The sequence below is a fragment of the Diorhabda carinulata genome, chromosome 11, assembly GCF_026250575.1.
Source record: "Diorhabda carinulata isolate Delta chromosome 11, icDioCari1.1, whole genome shotgun sequence".
In the NCBI taxonomy this organism is placed as follows: Eukaryota; Metazoa; Arthropoda; class Insecta; order Coleoptera; family Chrysomelidae; genus Diorhabda; species Diorhabda carinulata.
In genome coordinates, this window is record NC_079470.1 from 12,919,714 (window position 1) to 12,941,967 (window position 22,254).

The following is a 22,254-nucleotide window of genomic DNA, read 5'->3' on the forward strand; positions in this document are numbered from 1 at the left end:
TAAATTATTCCATGATGAAAAGCATTGAATTATATTGTGAAACTAGTGTGTAGAATAGGATATTTTATGATAATATGACAAGTATGTAATATCCAGTTTCCTATTGTATTATATACTTTATTTTTCCGACGACTTACATGAAATATTAAATTTTTCATATTATGAACTGGTAGAAATTTGGACATTTCACACTAACGTGCAATGAAGTTCTGCTCCTTTTTTTGAAGAAAATGTAGTATGTGCTTTCTTAGACATAGAAGATGTTTTGACAATACTTCACATGAGGATGGATGGCACTAGAAAAGCAGAAACGAAAGTAGGGCAAGACGACAAGAAATCATCATCCAAACTAGTGTGACAACCCCTGGACAAGTTAAGCGAGCTAGACAAGTAAAATAAAGTTACCTTGCAATGGATTCCGGGCACACCAGAGTGGAGGGAAACGAAATAGGTGTCAGATCAACTAAAGCAGGGGCAGATAAATTTTTCATCAGACCTGAACCCTTTTGTTGTATCACCTACAGAACAAGTATGGGAAAAGAAGATAGATAGGGGTACTTGGACAATATACAGGGGTTGAGACAGGAAAAGACACTCCTATGACATTATAAACAGAGTATCTACTAAAAGGATCTGTCTAAATAAGAAAAAGCTACAGCTATCCCACATTTCTGATTGATAGATTATCTATAAACTCTGGGTTCCCCACTATCACAGAAAATATATATACTTTCGGTCATGGTGTACAAAGTAACCCAATATACATACATACACGATTTTTCTAAGTATATAGGACACAAGGAGCTGCTCAAATCACCATAGTGGACTAATAAGTTGGAATTTGTGTAACCTTTGATGGTATTCTTGCCAACATTCATAATAACACGTTTTGGTCCTTCGAACAATGTTTTCCATACAAATGAGGCTTGATCACACATACAGAGTAGATTAAGTTCGAATTTCTAGAATTGTTAGTGATATTCATGAAGTTAGAAGTGTGCCTGAAGACGATAACTTGGTTATCGAAACGTATGTTAGACAGTGTAATTGTGAGTGTTGGTGTAGTGTGTCAGTACAAAAAAAAATTAATAAATAAAACATATTACGTGCATGATTATTTAATAGTGAAATTAAAATTTTTTAACACCCATAAGTATGGATTTATTAATAGGTTCTATAATGGTACCCATTTTAGTAACAACAGAAGGTTCAATGAGTTTTCTGAAAGCAGTTTCGGGAACAAATGTCCTACCGATCGGCGCCCTAATACTAGCTTCATAATCTTTTACAGATTTAAATGGAAAAGGAATTTCTGAAACCAATAAGGGTTTAACTTTGGACTGAGCCTTTTCGTTAATGATCAGAGATCCTTTGTTGGCGTCTCTCCTGGGCATTTTCGGAGGCGCCTTTATAATAAATCTTTTCTTTTTTCGTTTATTCGGATTGATCCCTGTTCCCGCCCAACTACCCCAACCGGGAAGGTTAAGATCTATGTCTTTAGGTGTATCCCTTTCAATTTCAGCTGTTTTTTCTTTACTGAAGTCTGCAGCGATATCATCGTCTTCGAACGCTTCCATTATTATGTTTTTCTGATCCAAGCACTCTTCATTTTCGTCAGTGGTGAGTAAATCTGGAATGGCAGTGTTTAAAACAGTCTGTTTCACATTAATGAATTTATCTGGGTTTATATTCACAGGTTCTTCTTCTTTATTATTACTCATAGAACTATTTAAGTTGATTACTGGAGTAGTATCTTCATTCTCATCTATACCTTTAGTTTGTTCAATCAATTCTTCATCTATGATTGGCTTTTTTTTTCTTTGAGGCATAGATAAATCTATTTTCTTATCTTTTTGGTGCTTTTTATTTTTCAAGATCTTTTTAGTGCTTGCCCTATTGATTTTTGTCAGTTTTCTTTTCAATTTTTTGCTCAACTTTTGTTCTAAGTTATGAAAAACATCCTCGACATCTAAATCTTGATCTAATTTACTAACACACCAATCGGAAGCAGCATCATTTTTTTTCTTTGTCCCTGTTGACTTTTTCTTAAAGTTATTTTTTTCTTCTTTTAATCCATCTTCTTTTTTATTCAATTTACTTTTAGTTTGTTTTTTATTAACTTTACTTAGACGTTTTTTATTGCTTTCCTCTATACCACCATCATTGATTTTGTTATCATTATCATTTTCTGCTACTAGAGTTGATTTATCTCCTGTTATACTTTCTTCATCCTGCATAGTTTTCTGGTTTTGTTGGTTCCAATATTTTTTATATCCGCTTACAAAATCAATTACATCTTTTGTGGGTTTTATTCCACTAACCCATGGATTAGATTCTTCATTTTTATTATCAGGTGATTCAGTATCATCTCCAGATTCCACACCTTCATCTTCTGAACCACTATCAACCGATTTTACTTTTTGAGTTAGTTCTCTACTGATGGCGAGCTGTTTAGCTAATTCTTGTCGACTCTAAAAAATAAAATGAAAATTTTGTTTACTGCCATCTAAAAGATGCTCATAACTTACTTCTTTGTCATACTTAGCCCTAACTTGTTTATTCCTGGCCCACTGACTAGCCCCCTTATGTCTTAAACTGAACCTCTCCTCTGCTCTTGCTTTTTCAATATCCTCCAACTTCTTTAATGCTTCTTCAGGATTAACTTTCTGTAGTTCTTCAAATTCTTTCAATTTTTGTTTAATCTTCTCTCTTCTTAATATTCTATGATACTTTTTGCTTTTAATTTTATTTTGTCGTCTAGCTTTGGCTTCTTTGAAACTTTGATGAGCTCTGAGCTTCGCTCTTTCCTTCCTTTTCTCCTTAAGTTCTTCAAGAGTTAATGGGTATTCATCTTTTTCTTCTGTATCGATTTTGTATTCCTCTATTGGTGGCTCCAATGCTTCCAATTTTTTCTGAAGATCTGATTTAATTCTAAAAATGTTCAACAATTAGTTCTACAACCCTTTAAGAAAAGACGTCATTTGGTAATATAAAATCATCAAAAATGTTAATTTCATCAAAAGAAATTCTCTTTAGGCATTAAACCGCCGTGGAGGCCGAAAAAAACAGGTTTCTTTTCAAAAATACTACAAAATAAATGGAGATATAGGAAATTTATTCCAAAATGTCGGCTGTACCTCGTTTTTGTCGTCCCTTTTTTTCAGAGACTAACAGCCTCTGTCATTTTTTCAATAGTAATGAGCCAATGAATTTTTTTGATTATCTATAATAACTGCTATAGAAGTACATATGATTTTTGTAATATAATTATTGTTGATCAAATGGCATACTTCTAAAGTAGAAAACGAAAAACTGGCCTGAAAAATCGTTAGATAATTGCCAATAACAAATGAGGTATGCAATATAGAGAAAACATCCTATGTAATTCCAAAAATAATCCATTTTTCAAGATATATTCAAAATTTCATGTTAATCGGTTGAAAATTATCTAAGCTATTACTCTAGTCAACATAAAAATTACAGATAAACACGTTTAAAGTTTTGAGTAGTAGAAAATCACGACTAATTTTAGCAATACCCTTAATCTGCAATACTGAAAATTGAGTACTTAAAGGTTTTTCTCGGCCATAATCTTATGGGACAAATTTGGGAGACTTAGGGGACCATTTAAGATAAAAAAAGAATAAAAATGATTTTTCGAAAAGTCAAGAGCGACTTAAGGTGTTAAAAACTATATTTCTAGTGACGATTTTTTAATTATATTGAACAAAGACAGAAATCATTTCTATAATTAAAATTATTTTTTTGTACTTTGAAGACTTTATTTATTGTAAGTTGAAAATGAGAAAAAAATATCACTGTTAAATATAAATTTACCTAAAAGTTGATGGATAAATTTCGGCTTTTTTTTCCAAAATTTTCACCTTCTCAATGCTATCTAATGGAAAAATTAATTGAGGGGCAGCTCTATTCGATGTTACTAAAGCTTCCCATCGATCTAATTCTAATCTAGACTTCTCATAATTCAAAGTTCTTCTGATGCGTTCAGCTTGATGCTTCTCGATCGGTTTAAGTAACGTTTTATTTTTTCCAGTCGTTGATTTTAGTTTTTGTGTAACTTGGGACGCTTTTCCTTTCAAGCCTTTAGTTAGTTCATTCACGTGGACGACATTCTGATTTGAACTAAGAGATTTAACTAAGTTAAATTCAGAAATTTGTGTAGTCGGTTCTGTTCGATGAGGATTTTTTAGTTGTTGTGCTTTGTTAAGTTTTAAAACACTGTCGACCAGTTTTTCGTGACATTGATCGTCTATTTCTTCGTCAGCAAATTCAAAGTGATCACTATCGTCACTCATTTTAAACAATTATATCATTAAACTACTACCACATTATTTCTATAGACAATATTGTAGGCTATAATGAATGCACATTTCTTCTTCTCAATGTTCTTAAATGTGGCCATAAGTATCTTATTACAACAGTCTTTTAGCTTAGGGAACAATTGTAATATTACCTACTTAAAATTTTTCATTAGATTTTAACCAGTTGTATGTGAACTATATTAAAAACGTAGTTAAATATAATAATTATTATTTGTACGTTTATTAAGAATGTTTTACTTGCTTTGGTTGTTTTTGCGCCATCTACAAGCTGGAAGCTAAAGTTTAATGAATAACTAGTGAATTTCTATAATTTTATTCAATTAATAAATACTTCTTTTACTTTTGATGCAAATTGTTGTGCACAATCTAGTTTCTATCTAATGTAATCTAAATAAAAAATATCATTTTTTACATTGGTTATTTTAAGTACGTTAAAGTGATAAAATAGAACTTTACTTTTATTTTATTCTGTCATGAAATTTAATGATTGCGCAATGTGTGGTGGCATTCATGAATGTCAATATTTAGTGATTTTTAAATTACAATTTAAAGGAGTGGTGACAATGTGTATGTGAAATCGCTGTTGGGTGTACCGCTTCGCCATTTTATCAATATTTTATTTAAAAAAACTGTTTTACAATTTAATGTGCGAATGATTAGTTAGTTTTAAAAGTTAAACAAATTGTTGTATGTGAAAATATGAAGTTACGTGCTACTAAGGTAAGCCCTGGTTACGGTGACATTTAAAAGGTTTGTTGGCCTTATCGTTTGACATTTTATGCGAAAAAAATTAATAAATTATCAATGTTATCAATGTTCATGAGATAAATAAAAGTCTTTTATTGCCCTAGACAGTTATTACTTATATATAAGTTAGCAAAGCTTTATCTTTACTGACGATCGGAATCAAAACAAGACACTCCTTTAAAAAAAAAGGAAAAATGTCACCTTTCTATTGAGAAAACTAATTAGAAAGGGTTCTTGGACCTTGCTATTTAGACTTGCACTGATATTCGTAATTATTCCTCGATAATTGACTATCAGCTATTGTTTCTACAAATTATTGATGCAATATTTTGAATTCCCTGTAATGAGTCACTTCCTCATTTGCTCTTAACTGAAACTTACGTTGATTCTTTAATTCGTTGACCATATGTTTGTATCGAATTTTTCGGTTTATTTACTTTATTGTTTAGATCAAACAATATTGATTACTTTCTGTATGTAAATGATATTCACCAGACATAGTACATGTACAAGTTTACTTTTTTGATGTCAATAAACAACCATTTAAAGTTTAATTTAGATATATGTGAGTATTAGTGGGTAGAAATACCACTTCTTGAGATAAAATCTCTAGAATTAATAGTGGGTTTTTATATAGGATGGCACAAGATAGGATATTAATGCTTTAATAAGTTTAAAAATGTAATTTTGCAAATACTAAAAAATACAATACTTATTAATATTTTATATAGTTGAATGAATACATTTGTTATTTCAATAATCAATTTTATTTTCTCAAGAAGCTAAATTATAATTAAATTATTAGTTTAACTAGATATATTGAGCTAACTGGAATTAAATTAACTAATTATGTCATTGTTGATTTAGGTTATCTAATCATATGGTGCTTGTTCAATACAAATCACAAGATTAAAGTCGAAATTAAAACCAAATATTGAATTAACCTATCAAAGAAATAATTTGGAATTCAGAGTTATTACAGAGTCTAGCATCAGGACACATTTTTATTGCACTATTCATCTCCTTTTTCTTTTTTTATTTGTTTACACTCAGAATTATTTATCTTTTCCACAAAAATTCTCCAAAGACATATATTCTGATAGAGAAATCTTCTTAAAATGCCTCTAATATTACAATTTTGTGTGTGTGTGTTTGTTTCTGTAATAAACTCTTACTTCATAGTTCATAGTTGCATTGTGTGCGGCCAAGGAACACATAGGCCTTCAGATAGGCATGTTGTGACCTACTTGACATTACTAAACACTTATGGCTTGAATCCTTTTGATGTCATCAAGCAAAAGTCTTACTTAAAATGGTTCCTAACTACAATACATGTATTCAAATGTTAAATTTTCTTTGTCAATTTCAATATAGGCTCCAAATGTGAAGTTGGAATATATAACTCATAGATGGTGTTATAAACTAAAAATATATGCTCATTCAATTAGGAATAATGTCTATTGAAAAATTTTTCAAAACAAAAATTGTAACTTTATTAAAAGATATTTGCTCCAATAAAAAACAATTCATTCATTCCCAATTTCATTCATTCTAGAATCATTCCCAACAGTCTAGAAATCTTATGCAACTATTCGTGATTTTCGTCAAGTCTCACGTGATTAATGGACAATAGCTAAGGTCTATAATTCTTCATATTCCTATAATTATTGTATATATTGAACTTTCATCGAAAAAAATTTAAATAATCATATGTTTGCTTGTAAAGTATTTATAGAAGTGGCACTTTAAAGAACCATTAGCTTTTAATGCATTCATGCATAACTGTCTTAATCTATTTCTCAGTCAATATCCTGTTCCTGTTTTTTCTTAAGAAGTGTTATTTCGATGAATCAATTTGTCATTGTCTGAAGGTTGAAAATGGAATATATACAGAGTGGTGTCATTTAAAAAAGTGATATGATTAGTGTATGTGTAATATTTGAGAAAGGAAGTAATGTAGATGCTTTCAGTTGTAAGTTCGTACTGATGCTGAAGCTACAGGTCTACCACCAACTTTTTTCAATATCTAAGACAAAATTTACCATATATTTTTTTCATGAAAGTGTTTGTTTACATAGAACTCTTGATTGAGGTGGTTTTATAGTTTATAGTATTATCTAGTTAGGAGGATGGCACCGTAAGTACCTGGTCCAACAAAGGAAACACAAAAATTTTGGAAAAAAATATATTTATTTTCTATCGTAATTACTTTCCAGCTCCGTAAACTTGCGCACAGCTTTCTCATGAACAAATTTTCAGTTAATATGCACTTTTTGAAATGCCTACAATGTCTGCTAGCTAGCTTACTTTTATATGACAATCATCCAGTACCGCTTTGTGGATTTTCTTCGATATTTCTGGAGTTATCACTTCATTTGGACGATCATTGCAATGCTGGTCTTCGCAGCCAATATTTTACTGTTGCTAACGAAGGAACAGTCTCATCCAGAGTAGATTCTAGCTCAGCTTTTATATTGGTTGGGCTAATACCTTTCGTTCACTATTGATGGCTACCAAACAAATACTAAATAACGTGGCATCAGTGTTCCCAACTCTCAATAATTTATCTCCCTAAAGGCCCAATCAAAAACTTCTAAAATCCCCACAGTTACTAAAGATTCCCTCTAAAATAGTTATAAAAATCCCTAAAAACTTTCCGTCCTACATTTTTTCCCCTAAATTTGGGGGAAAACGCGTAAGTTGGGAACCCTGCGTGGCATCTTCAAACTTGGAACACATACTGTATAGGTTATGTACTTTCTCGTACAGTGATATTTGTCAAGCAACTCCCGCCATCTCTAGGTGATGCCCAGTACCTCTGGGACCAACCTCGTAATTATTATAAAACTCTTAGTTGCGAATTTGATTTAAAAATTCGAAAAACTGATTAATCGGATGTTAACATTAAAGATTGTTAGAAATGTTCATAGTATGGGTGTGATTATGAACAAATACCTAAAAATATAAACTAATCGTAAAGTAATATTGTCGTGACTGTAATTATTTCATAAGTATGCTAATGTATGAAGTCACATTTGAACGACGTTGCCAAAGCTTGGAAGTAGTATAGAAGTCGAGGAATTTCGAAAGAACTTATACGAGGGCATGTTAAAACTCGTGTATGAATCACAAGTCTTCATAGTTTAGTCCAAAGTTACCGACGAATTAAAAAACCTCGACGTAACAACGTCATGAACGATGTCAGCTACACACACAATCATATACGAGGTTTGCCGTTACCTAATACATCACTCAATAAGTCGTGTGACTGACGCACAGATGGCGCTGCCGTTGTCAAATCCATATGACGTTCACGAAGTACCAACTTTCAAAAGACGATGTGTCAAATTGACAGTGACAGTGACAGCCGTTGAAATGAAACTACTTTTGTTATTTTCGTCTGTTAATTTATCAAAACGATCATCATCCGAGTGGACTGCAGCCGGTGAACCAGGTTCAAAGGCACAACAGTCAACTAGGAAGGTTATGGATTCAGTATTTTGGGATTCGCGTCGATTATTGTTCATCGATTATCACTAAAAGGGATCCTCGTCCATCGTATAGTCCTGATCTGGTCCCTAGGGATTACTGATGTCAAAAAAATGCTTGCCGGTGAGAAATTTAGATCGAATGAAGAAGCGATTGAAGTGTATTTCGAAGTAAAAGACAAATCCTTCTACAAACACGGAATGGATAAGTTAGAGAAGCGTTGGAACGATTGTATTGCTCTATCGATGAATATAATCGATTTTTGTATTTTTAGTTAGTCGCACGACCTATTGAGTGACGTGTTTCCGTATTTCAAAATTTTCAAATCCGATTTGCTTACAATCAAAATCGGCATCATCGATACCCAGTTGAGGCACAGAAATTTCCAATTTTACAAAATCGAAGATCGGATACACATTATTGGTGATTGGCTTTTTACGATATATGACTTTGTTTCAGCACATGACTTATAGTTCCAAACCAGAAAAAATTAAAAAACCGTGAATTGAAATAGTGTAGCAAATCCACAATATGCCATTGCCGAAACGGGTAATTGAACCCGTTTACGTGACAAGGGGCACGTTACCCGAAGATTATCCATTACCATGCGAACTCGAAGCTGTAACCAACGGAACTTTAGCCAACACAGTTCGACAGTTATCTTCTTTATCAAGGTAAGTGTGTTATAGTTGTTTTTCCCCCTCAAACGCCTCAAATTGGGCTCCGTATTCTTCAAAATTGTGCTTCAAACACAAATATTAAAATTCGGCGAATTCACGCGGCGCTTTTCATCTGTTTTTTATAAATGATGTTTCAGCAGGCGGTTTATTTACACTATTTCTTCCAAATTATTTATTTTTTTGTTCTAGAACTTTGTAGATTTTGATTTAGGTATATAAAAAGTGTGTTATCAGTAAACTGTCAATATTATTTGTTCTATAGTTGTTTTTCCCTCCTCAAACGCCTCAAATTGGGCTCCGTATTCTTCAAAATTGTGCTTCAAACACAAATATTAAAATTCGGCGAATTCGCGCGGCGATTTTCATCTGTTTTTTATAAATGGTGTTTCATTTTAGAACTTTATATTATAGCAGGCGGTTTATTTACACTATTTCTTCCAAATTATTTATTTTTTTGTTCTAGAACTTTGTAGATTTTGATTTAGGTATATAAATGGTTTGTGTAAAAGCAGTTAGTTTGGTTTTGAATAAATATTCGTAGTGAAAACCACGAATTAGCAAAAGTAATCGCGGAAATAATTTATAAGTAAATTATTTAAAGTTAAGTGCAAGACGAATAGAAAGAGTGTAGTAAATAATTATTCTTGAATGTTTTTTTATGAAACATTTGACGTCAATTATTTGCTTATGTCGATAAACTGTTTTACTTCCGAATTATCTCATAAAGGCATTCGAAAAACTTCATACTCGTACTACGTTTGAACAAATTCTCGAAATCTTTTTTCAAAACGTTGAACTATCAATTTTCTTTTGATCTCCGGGAATAACAAGAAATCATTGGATTATCGATCGATGTTTTGACCGTTCAAAAACGTTTTCGTTTGGACTGTTCCACCGCGATTGGTTCAAACATTTCTGGAAAAAATCTGCTCGTGTGTCCTTCAGAATTGACACACGTCCAGCTAATTCAAAAAAACGGGCGACAATTTGCTTCAAAACAACTTTTGTTCGATTTAGGTAGTCTCGAAAGACCTATACAGTCGATTGTGGTTAAGGTTGGGATTCTGGTCGACTATAAAAAAGACAAAATTTTCTATAGATCCATCTGAAGAAATGGCAAACAACACTACGGATTGTTGCTGATCAAGACACGCCATAACCAAAAAACCAATCGCCTGCTGCCAATTGATGGCGTGGTGAAAAGTTTACTCAAAAATTATTTGAATTATGTCGAAGAAAACAAAAAAAATTACATTCCCTTGGAATAAAATATGTCCTGCGGTCCATAGGACCACTCTGGGTTGTGGGGAAAGTGGGCCCTCGGACCGCACCAGGGCTCGACGTGTTAGAAATATCAAACTTTATATTGACCATGACAAATTTTGCCATATCTCAAAACTTACGTAGCATCACTCGTACATAACAAAATTTCAACATGTTTGTATGATAATTTTCAGGAAATATATTTCTATAAATAGTATAATAAAAAAAAATTAACAGAATATGTTGCGCCATTTAGAGGTCAACTAGATAATGGTAGTTTTAATTGCAAAAACAATTTCAGATTCATTAGAACCGCGACCGTTATTTGTATCCTTTTGTCCGATCAAGGCCTCGACTGTTTGGCTCTGTAAAACTTAAAGGATAATAAAACACTCGAAATAAATTTATTTATTTGTTAACTTTCACGCTAATAGACTAATTGTTGTATTGTTTTTATTTTATGTTGGCGAATACAAATTAAAAACCATGACTGGAACTGAATTTCCCAAAGAAGTTTAACAGATACGGTTCATTGCAACTAGTTAACTAGTTGTCTTCAATTTATTTTGGGATTATCTGTACCAATTTCGACAAATAATCGTCGTCTATTTGGTTCCGAAGACGTGAAGTGGAAGTAGGACACTGCTTTTTGACTTTCCTGTCAAATTTTCCGTCCCAAAACAACTCAATTTAGTTGTAACGACCAAATAATTACTTCCAGTACATTCTTCCTTTCCAATTTGTTTGAAATACTCTTTGCACAGTTTCGAGGAATGTTTGGGATCGTTGTTATGCCATCTCTCTTCAAAATCCCTTCAAATTTTATCAGGTCTCCAGCCGTTCTTCCTCCAAAACATTCCCAAACCATCACCGAGTCTCCGTCGGGATTACGCACGGATCTTCTTCCTTTTACCTCTTTTCTTAGACCAAAAAACCTCAAACTTTGACTCACCACTCCATAAAACTCTATCTTTTTCTTTATGTATTAAATTTTCGTGTTTATTAGCCCACCGCAATATCTTAATTTTATTTTGGCGAAGGTTTCTTCACGGTCACCATTAGAAAATTAAATGAAATTTCAGACATGCCGAAGATATGTTTGGCGAATTGGCACGGGATGCTCAACAGCTCTACGATAGATCAAATTCGTTACAAGCACGTATAGATAGGTTAGCTATCAAAGTAACTCAATTGGATAGTACCGTAGAAGAGGTTTCTCTACAAGATATTCACATGAGGAAGGCCTTCAAGAGCAGCGTTGTTTTCGACCAACAGGTGAGTAATTCAATTCAAAATATGTCCACAATTTTTTCCGGCAAAGCAAAATGAACTTATAGATGAAAAATTCGTATTTTTATCTTCGGATACAATAAAATAAAGTTAGAAATAGTTTTAATAATAACTATTATAATATATTTATAAACAGGTCAACAGGTCCGAGGCTCGGGAGTCGTTCTACTGCTTTCCTCCATCTATTTTGTTCACGCCTATTCCTATTCTTTCTAAATCTTCTCTACATGCTTCTATCCATTTTTCCCTTTTTTGTTTAAATAAAAAAATATGAAATCCGGTCCTGTCTACAAATGTTTTGCAAAAACTCGTTTTGTTTAAATAAAAAAAATATAAAATACGGTCCTGTCTACAAATTTTTTACAAAAACTCGTTTTGTTTAAATAAAAAAGTATAAAACCCGGTCCTGTCTACAAATTTTTTACAAAAACTCGTTTTGTTTAAATAAAAAAGTATAAAATCCGATCCTGTCTACAAATTTTTTACAAAAACTCGTTTTGTTTAAATAAAAAAATATAAAATCCGGTCCTGTCTACAAATTTTTTACAAAAACTCGTTTTGTTTAAATAAAAAAATATAAAATCCGGTCCTGTCTACAAATGTTTTGCAAAAACTCGTTTTGTTTAAATAAAAAAATATAAAATCCGGTCCTGTCTACAAATTTTTTACAAAAACTCGTTTTGTTTAAATAAAAAAATATAAAATCTGGTCCTGTCTACAAATTTTTTACAAAAACTCGTTTTGTTTAAATAAAAAAATATAAAATCCGGTCCTGTCTACAAATTTTTTACAAAAACTCGTTTTGTTTAAATAAAAAAAAGTATAAAACCCGGTCCTGTCTACAAATTTTTTACAAAAACTCGTTTTGTTTAAATAAAAAAAAGTATAAAACCCGGTCCTGTCTACAAATTTTTTACAAAAACTCGTTTTGTTTAAATAAAAAAATATAAAATCCGGTCCTGTCTACAAATGTTTTGCAAAAACTCGTTTTGTTTAAATAAAAAAATATAAAATCCGGTCCTGTCTACAAATTTTTTACAAAAACTCGTTTTGTTTAAATAAAAAAATATAAAATCTGGTCCTGTCTACAAATTTTTTACAAAAACTCGTTTTGTTTAAATAAAAAAATATAAAATCTGGTCCTGTCTACAAATTTTTTACAAAAACTCGTTTTGTTTAAATAAAAAAATATAAAATCCGGTCCTGTCTACAAATTTTTTACAAAAACTCGTTTTGTTTAAATAAAAAAATATAAAATCCGGTCCTGTCTACAAATGTTTTGCAAAAACTCGTTTTGTTTAAATAAAAAAATATAAAATCCGGTCCTGTCTACAAATTTTTTACAAAAACTCGTTTTGTTTAAATAAAAAAATATAAAATCTGGTCCTGTCTACAAATTTTTTACAAAAACTCGTTTTGTTTAAATAAAAAAATATAAAATCCGGTCCTGTCTACAAATTTTTTACAAAAACTCGTTTTGTTTAAATAAAAAAAAGTATAAAACCCGGTCCTGTCTACAAATTTTTTACAAAAACTCGTTTTGTTTAAATAAAAAAAAGTATAAAACCCGGTCCTGTCTACAAATTTTTTACAAAAACTCGTTTTGTTTAAATAAAAAAATATAAAATCCGGTCCTGTCTACAAATGTTTTGCAAAAACTCGTTTTGTTTAAATAAAAAAATATAAAATCCGGTCCTGTCTACAAATTTTTTACAAAAACTCGTTTTGTTTAAATAAAAAAATATAAAATCTGGTCCTGTCTACAAATTTTTTACAAAAACTCGTTTTGTTTAAATAAAAAAATATAAAATCCGGTCCTGTCTACAAATTTTTTACAAAAACTCGTTTTGTTTAAATAAAAAAAAGTATAAAACCCGGTCCTGTCTACAAATTTTTTACAAAAACTCGTTTTGTTTAAATAAAAAAATATAAAATCCGGTCCTGTCTACAAATTTTTTACAAAAACTCGTTTTGTTTAAATAAAAAAAAGTATAAAACCCGGTCCTGTCTACAAATTTTTTACAAAAACTCGTTTTGTTTAAATAAAAAAAAGTATAAAACCCGGTCCTGTCTACAAATTTTTTACAAAAACTCGTTTTGTTTAAATAAAAAAATATAAAATCCGGTCCTGTCTACAAATGTTTTGCAAAAACTCGTTTTGTTTAAATAAAAAAATATAAAATCCGGTCCTGTCTACAAATGTTTTACAAAAACTCGTTTTGTTTAAATAAAAAAATATGAAATCCGGTCCTGTCTACAAATGTTTTGCAAAAACTCGTTTTGTTTAAATAAAAAAGTATAAAATCCGGTCCTGTCTACAAATGTTTTACAAAAACTCGTTTTGTTTAAATAAAAAAGTATAAAATCCGGTCCTGTCTACAAATGTTTTACAAAAACTTGTTTTGTTTAAATAAAAAAGTATAAAATCCGGTCCTGTCTACAAATTTTTTACAAAAACTCGTTTTGTTTAAATAAAAAAAAGTATAAAACCCGGTCCTGTCTACAAATTTTTTACAAAAACTCGTTTTGTTTAAATAAAAAAATATAAAATCCGGTCCTGTCTACAAATGTTTTGCAAAAACTCGTTTTGTTTAAATAAAAAAATATAAAATCCGGTCCTGTCTACAAATGTTTTACAAAAACTCGTTTTGTTTAAATAAAAAAATATGAAATCCGGTCCTGTCTACAAATGTTTTGCAAAAACTCGTTTTGTTTAAATAAAAAAGTATAAAATCCGGTCCTGTCTACAAATTTTTTACAAAAACTCGTTTTGTTTAAATAAAAAAAAGTATAAAACCCGGTCCTGTCTACAAATTTTTTACAAAAACTCGTTTTGTTTAAATAAAAAAATATAAAATCCGGTCCTGTCTACAAATGTTTTGCAAAAACTCGTTTTGTTTAAATAAAAAAATATAAAATCCGGTCCTGTCTACAAATTTCTGCACTATTTACTATTACAAACATATGTTTATAATTAACAACGTACAAAGAATGTTTATTAAGTTATACATGAGTTTGACATATTTCTTTTAGTCGATGATGCAGAAACTTGTTTCGAAATATTTATTTTAAATTATTATACGAGGGGTCACCTTTCTAAATGTCAGGTTTTGTTCCCTTTTGAATCTATTTTTTTTTTCACTGTCTCTCAACGTTTTCCCCTATTTTTTTCTTTTCTTTTCTTCTATTGCTTTATTTGTTCTATCCATTTCTCGTTTTATCATCCTTTTTGTTTGATTATGGTCTTTCTAACCTCACTTTTCTGGTTAATCATCTGTCTTCGTTCTTTTGATTCTTCCTTAGTTATTCAAACATTTATTTTTTCGATTATTGTTTCGGCATCGATTGTTCCGTCTTCAGATCATATATTTTCAATACAGTATCTGCAGAACATAACACAATATATGAGGTAATCTTATTTTCTTTTTCTTTTATTCTGTTTGCATCCATTTTTTACACACACCACAACCACCCGATTCTTTGGGCTCTGACTACATTGTCCTTAATCAATTTATATGGACTCTGTCATCGATTGTTTTCAAATCAATAAATAGTTTAATTTCAATATTAAAAATAATTTTGTATAAATTTTTAAAAACAGTATTTTTTATTCAGATATTTTCTCGAGAAACAATGCCAACGGCTATGCTAGAAACTTATACAGTGTGTGACAAACCGCCCCCGTTAGATAAATTGAATTGTTATCGAGACGATGGGAAAGACGGTTTGAAATTCTACACGGATCCAAATTATTTCTTCGAATTGTGGCGACAAGAAATGTTGAACGATACTGAAAGAGTGATGCACGATAGGGGGAAGAAACCTCACAGACCTAGAACGGACGGTGGACAAGGAAATAGACACAAGAAGAGAGTTAGACAGCCTCACAATACTAGGGAAAGGTATAAGCAGATAGCCAGGGATCAAGGAGAGTATATTATGCCCCAAAATACAATTTATAGGTTAGTGGATTCTCAATTTATTACAAATTCATTTACGGTATGTTCTGAATAGGTTGTTTTCCCATAGCAGAACAATAACTTCACAGATACTCATATGTACATCCGTAGTTGTCTTTTGCCCCATCTAAATTATTCGATATATTTCATTTTACGTATCTGTTTAGACTCATCTAGAATTCTACTTGTGGTTTGGATCCGAGGATCTATTGTGTCCTCTTTTGTCACTGAACTACTGGAAATATTCAGTTTTTACAGATGATCTTTGCTTTTAGAAAGTTTAGAAACATCCTCATATTGTATTTCGAATGCTATCATGCTTCTAGAGAATATGGATGAAGGTTTCATCCTCTAGGTAGCAGAATCTGCTATTCCTGCTAAATCTAGCATCAGGACTCGTTAGTTAAGTTGAACTCCTGTAGATTGTTCCAGTAACAGGATTTGTCCTGTAGCCGATTTCATAAAATGCTGGTCCTACAAAGAGTTTTCTATCCGCCTCTACTTTAGCAAGTTTGTCTGCTATTTCATTTCTCTACACTCTATACCAGATTCTGCATGTTGCAATCTATGCTAAACATAGCGTCTTCGAGTGTCCATTGAGGGGTTAATCCTCCAACAGGACTCCTGTTTGTTTTCATAAATTGTTCTTATTTAGTTTCCTATCAATTATTTCTAGTTTTTCCTCTATTGTTCTGTTGCAGATTCTACAAAAGGGTTCTGGTCCTCTAGTGTGTCCCGGAACCCATTAGAGGCCAACTTTATTTTTTCTGCATATCTCATTTAAAATGTAGAGGGATTCCCAAATTAAATTGGATGTCATTGGAGCTTAGAATCTGACTGGATGATGATAATCTCCTGTTTTCCATAATATCCTTTCTAAGTTGATCGGGATACATTTCTCAATTGCATTTATTTCTGCTCCAAAAAAAAGTTTTCATGATGTTTGGTTGGTTTGGCCAGGAAACTATCCATATACTATTTGGATGGTATTTTTGTTCATTTCTAGTATGGTGATTTTACGGTTTAGTTTTCAGGTAAATTTGTTCTCAAAACAAAATTTTGCTGGTGACTCCTTGGAACATTCTGAGTGAGGTTAGGTTAGGTCACACTTTTCAAAAATATAATATGGAGATTTCGAAGTTGTACCTTCAAGAAATTGAATCTGGTGGTGTTCGAACCAGTCGTAATGTCCTAAACCACTACCCCATATGTGATTATCGAACTCTTATTATTTGTACAACTTGAACTGTGTTTTTGTTTTTTTTTTTTGTCAAGCTGTCCAATCATATGAATTACACAAACCATCCTCTTGTTTTAAAGTTTTTATTGGTGGAGTATTTTGATCTATAAATATTGACGGTTCTGTTGTGACAGATTGACTTATGGTAACAATATGATTTAATGTACTGTCAAAATTTTTTGTTGAACAAAACTGTAGTTTTTCATTTTATTTGTCACACTTTTTAATGTTCAAAACATAGATGGTAATTAAAATTTAAAAGATATATGAATATGCCCAGCATTATTAGAAAAAGTATGTATATGATTTTGAAAATATTATTAATTTGCTAGCTATAAAAAGGTTTCAGGATTTCGTTTGATTTTTATAGATATATTTTGTGAAAAAAATTATTATAATGACATTTTGATATAAATTCACCGTTGTCCAATAATTTTTTCTAGAACACCTTCTCAATTGCAACAGTCTCCGCAACCAATACCACAGGAAGAAATGATGGCATCCCAACAACAAATACAACAACGTCCACCAAGGCCAAATTCCATAGAAATCCGCCGTTCTTACCAACAAGAAGTACCAGACGGTGTAATGTCGCCGGCTTATCCACCGTACGAAGAAAATCCATACCAACATGGTCTCTACGGTCAAGGTCCTTTGAGCTCGGAATCTTTATATGCCGGCGGAACACCAACTAGAGGTGGTAAGATACGACCTAGTCAACCGCCACCAGCGCCGCCAAGTAATAACAGTACCCCATCTGCCAGCACACCAACTAGGGGTAGAAGTATATCAAGCGGAAGGTAAAATCGTTTTTTTTTATCATCATCATATTCGAATTTTATATTTTTATTTATGTTAAAAGGGATAATTTACCGCCTCCACCACCTCCTCCAGAAGTCACTATGTCACCACCGCCACCGAACGGTATTCCAGCTCATATCGTTCGACAAAGTAGTCATTCAAGATCTAATAGTCCGCATTCCCATCAAGGTACGCCGGAACCAGCGCAAGATCTACCTCCACCTCCACCAGCTCCCGTCAAACAGGTAATACGACATCTACTTTAGAACAAATTTATTTTTACATATTTTTGATTTTATAGGCTTCGCCGCCGAAGCAGCAAACTCCCGTAGCTCCACCTCCACCGCCTCCACCACCGATGCCAATGATTTTGAACGGTTCAATGACTACCCCGCCGATGTTGAACGGCGATCTCGCTAAAATTCTCAATTCTGCGCCACCAAAATTGACTCCAGTTAAAGATCGACCGATGAATAAACCACCAATGGTCGATCCGAGAAATGATCTTTTGAAAGCTATAAGAGACGGTATTAAATTGAGGAAAGTGGAGAAAATCGAACAGAAAGAGGTAAGTAAAACCCATAATTAAATATCAAATGGTCAAGTTTGTTATCCTCGTCAATTACGCTGTCTTCCTTCCAGGATAATTATTATTATCCATATAGAAGGACCATACGGTGTAATTGTTAGTATACTCGGTATTAACATTGTCTTGATTTTTAGGTGGAAAGAGGTAACGGTTTGCACGACGTCGCCAGTATCTTAGCAAGACGAGTAGCTGTGGAATTCAGTGATTCGGAATCGGGAAGCGATTCGGAATGTGACAGCGAAGGATGGGGAGAAAACGAAACGTCGGCGTGACACAGACGCAAGGCTAGTACCGCTAGCCAGGTGTACTAAGTCGCTAGTATTTGGATTCCGAAAGCATCATTTTGACAATTTGGTTTATCGTTATCGATAACAACGAACGTATGAGTAGAGAATGAAATTGATTCGATGAGAAAACTAGAATCAAAAAACGTTTTTATAACATTAAAAAATTTGTTTTTATTATTTTTATCAAATTTTAGGTCTAATTAGTTTCATTGTGATCAAAGTGAAACATCTGGTCTTGATAATACCAACCAAAATTGGGCGTTGTAGGTTCACAGATGCCTTTATAAGATTATCTAGAGATGGTATTAATAATCCTTCCTTACAGGACACTGGCTTATATAGGGGTTTGATAAACAAAATGCTTGGAAGGATATCTGGATTGTTGTACATAATTCTATTAAATTTGGAAATGAATTGCTCGAAATTGTTGTTTCTAACCGAAATGTTATACTTTGAATTGCATTAAGTCGTTTTTTGTATGACTTGTATTATTTTTTTTTTGTTATGTTTTTTTATAGTTTATTTATTTTGTGTATAAAGGAAAAAAGTAGTAAAGAAAGTACTGAAAAATAGTTATAGCCAGAGAATTGTATTGTTTTTTTTTTCGTGTAACACCACCAATATATAATAATAGGAACAACATGTCCTTATCAATTTTTATTTTAACCATATACTATTTCTTCGCCTCAATTTCCTTTTATTTTGAGTTGTATTGTATTTAGAGTGTAATTTTGTCACTCTTGGGTTGAAAAAACCATTTTCTCGAATAAAAAAATCTCTAATTTACGCTAAATTTGATTTTCTGTTCTTGTTGTTTCTGTTATTGTTACTAATAAGCCTATAATGCTGGTTTCACACGTGATATACTGTCACAACCCCTTTTTGTAGGGATACAATGAAATAATGGCTTCTTATAACTATATAACGTTACCATTCACTACAAACTATGAATCCCTAATATTTTTCGAATAGATTTTGCTGGATCCAAATTAACAAAGGGCTAACATGATGAAAAATTTATGGTTGATAAGTTTATAAGGGCATGACATCCATATACAATCCCTTTTGTATGGTTCTGGGAATAATAACGTTGCCCTTTACCACAAACTATGATTCCCTCATATTTTTTTAATGGATTTTGTTTGACCCATAATAAAAACCTTATGGGGGCGTATCATCTATTCACAATTCCTTCTTTTAAGGTTTTATGATTCCCTCAAATTTTTTTGTTGGATTTTGCTTGATACAAAATGAGAAAGGGATAAAATGTTGAGTTTATAGATGAAGAAACAATCTCCCATAGACCCGAAGTTACAACAGTTCCATGGAGAAAATTATTTTATCTGGAATAGACCACTATATTGGTCACAATTTATTTTTTATCATGTAGATAATAGCTCCTTTCTCCTAATAAGAATTATGTCATGAAATCACTTCGTCCTTCACTATGATTCTGAGATTTTTTGGCTGAATTAGTTCTGATCTAAAATGAAAAAGAGCTGTAGCTCACTGTTAGAAACTTTTTGTTGGTTAGATTACAGAAATGGTACGGATGGAACTATCATAGAGGCCGTGTAAAAAATTGTTTTGTATGGATTGCTTACCGTCCCGTATCTTGGATGTCTTCTGCTTGATTCGAGGCTCTTCAATTGGTAGAGAATAGTGTAAGAGATTGTTATTGTTGAACTTTATATTGAGTAATTTCAACAATGATGTGGAGTTGGTGTTGAACATTTTATTGGAGTATTAACTATAAGCAAACTGTAATTTTGATACATAATAATAGCAAATTCATTTTGAACAGTCATTTTTTTAAACTATTCAACAAATGGGCCAAGTCATAGTATCGATAACTCACCAACTGGATGATACTTTTATGAAGCATCGAATATCAATTTTTATTATCAAAAGTGTTACGGAGGGAAAAAATTTAATAAAGCAGAAAATAAAACAAAATGTGTAGAAAAAGTTCTACTACTGGAATCAACACTAATAATAGAAGTCATTTAGTCATAACTTAGAAGGGTTAAATATTCAAGGACAGTGTTGTGAGAAAAATTGTAGATTGTTGTTGAATGAACAGCTGCTCAATAACTTTTTTAAAAAAAAGATTTTGTAGTAAAATAATTAAAATTTATTACTGCACATATTTAGAACCAATGGAGAATAAAAAAAGTAAAATGAGGAATTGAAAGTGGTAATAGATATGTTAGATAATGAAAAAGTTAATAGACATACTTTATCATCAAATATTAATATTGAATAAACAATTTCCATGTGTCTATTTTTTATTTATTTTATTATCTTCTCTTTTCCTTCTACCTTTCTTGTTATGAGGTTTCTTCTTGTCAAACTTAATTCCTTTCTCTATTTACTCTATTTTTTAACCTTGTTCCAGTCTTCTTTTGTATTCCCGTTAATCTGTTTCCTGTTCATTCAAATTTATCTCTTTCTATGAATGATTCTTTTACGTTATTTATTTCTATCCCACTTAGTTTGCTTCCGCATTCTTCTTAATTATCAAATTTTCTGCTCTGTTTGTAGTACTAATAATTTTTATTGAGTACCTAGTAAATTTTTAATTTATTTACCGTGTTAGTGATGTTATTATAGATAAATATTATATTCCTGATCCTTGCTATAAAAAATTGAAATTAAAACGTTTTTTTTCAATGAAAATTCTATTTGAATAATTTTTATGTTTTTAAATCGTAGACTGAGAACAGAAGTGACCTAATCCTTATTTTTATTCATATTATTCTACTACATACTCATTATATAAGGCCTCAAGCTATCTGACTTTTTCATACATTATTTAAATTTTTGAGAGCTGTAGTGATCTATTGTTGGAGGTTTTTTAAATAAACTATTAATAGTTTTCATTAGGTCACTTTTATTCTCAATTAAAATACATTTTGCAAAAAATCAAATTTAGAATTTATTGAGAAACTCAGTATATATATTTCGCGTTTAAGAAAACAATTCAACCCTCCTTCATATTTAAACGTGTATATTAATAATAAACCAAATAGTTTGTAATAAAATATTCCATGAGTAATGCCAAACTTTCAGTATTACGCTACGTATTTTCTCCAAACGAACCACCAGTGAGAACATCCGGAATTTTTAACAAAAAAACCATCAGCTTTTCAAATAGATGAAGTTCTAAATGTTCTTGCTGTTGATGGAATGTGTGTTTGTGGAAAGCTTTTTTAGAATTAAATGTATATATTGTAATGAATGAAGATTTTTGTAAAGTTCGTACCAGCTTTATTTTTATTATAAAAAATGTATAGTAATATTCGACTTGTACTATTTAAATACTCTTTTAATACTTCACCTACAGTCAAATTCATGTCATAAATATTTGTATAAATATTTAATGGGTAAATTAAATTAATTGATAAGTTGACAAATTTTTTTATTACCTTTACCCACTCCTTTCTATGCACTTTATACAACTAATTAATGGTTTGTAGAAGATCAACAAGAAAATTCTCTTCTATATCTTCTAATAATTCTTCAGAAAGTTTAGTTTCTGCAAATATCTTCACGGAAAAATCAAA

The 22,254-nt window shown here is 31.5% G+C and overlaps 2 protein-coding genes across 2 annotated transcripts; one reads left to right on the forward strand and one right to left on the reverse strand.

The window, feature by feature from the left end:
• Window positions 1-6: 6 nt before the first annotated feature.
• Window positions 7-4,605, reverse strand: LOC130899536 (U3 small nucleolar RNA-associated protein 14 homolog A). Its single transcript, XM_057809542.1, has 3 exons — window positions 3,838-4,605; window positions 2,529-2,931; window positions 7-2,471 (listed from the first exon to the last, which is right to left on the reverse strand). Exons 1-3 carry the CDS (start codon window positions 4,314-4,316, stop codon window positions 1,131-1,133), a joined length of 2,223 nt encoding a protein of 740 aa, XP_057665525.1. The 5' UTR covers window positions 4,317-4,605; the 3' UTR covers window positions 7-1,130.
• Window positions 4,606-4,681: 76 nt separating this feature from the next.
• Window positions 4,682-22,104, forward strand: LOC130899756 (actin-binding protein WASF3). The gene is made up of 8 exons (XM_057809937.1): window positions 4,682-5,063; window positions 9,039-9,253; window positions 11,605-11,797; window positions 15,428-15,774; window positions 17,455-17,811; window positions 17,874-18,057; window positions 18,114-18,380; window positions 18,536-22,104. Exons 2-8 carry the CDS (start codon window positions 9,111-9,113, stop codon window positions 18,671-18,673), a joined length of 1,629 nt encoding a protein of 542 aa, XP_057665920.1. The 5' UTR covers window positions 4,682-5,063; window positions 9,039-9,110; the 3' UTR covers window positions 18,674-22,104.
• Window positions 22,105-22,254: the final 150 nt, after the last annotated feature.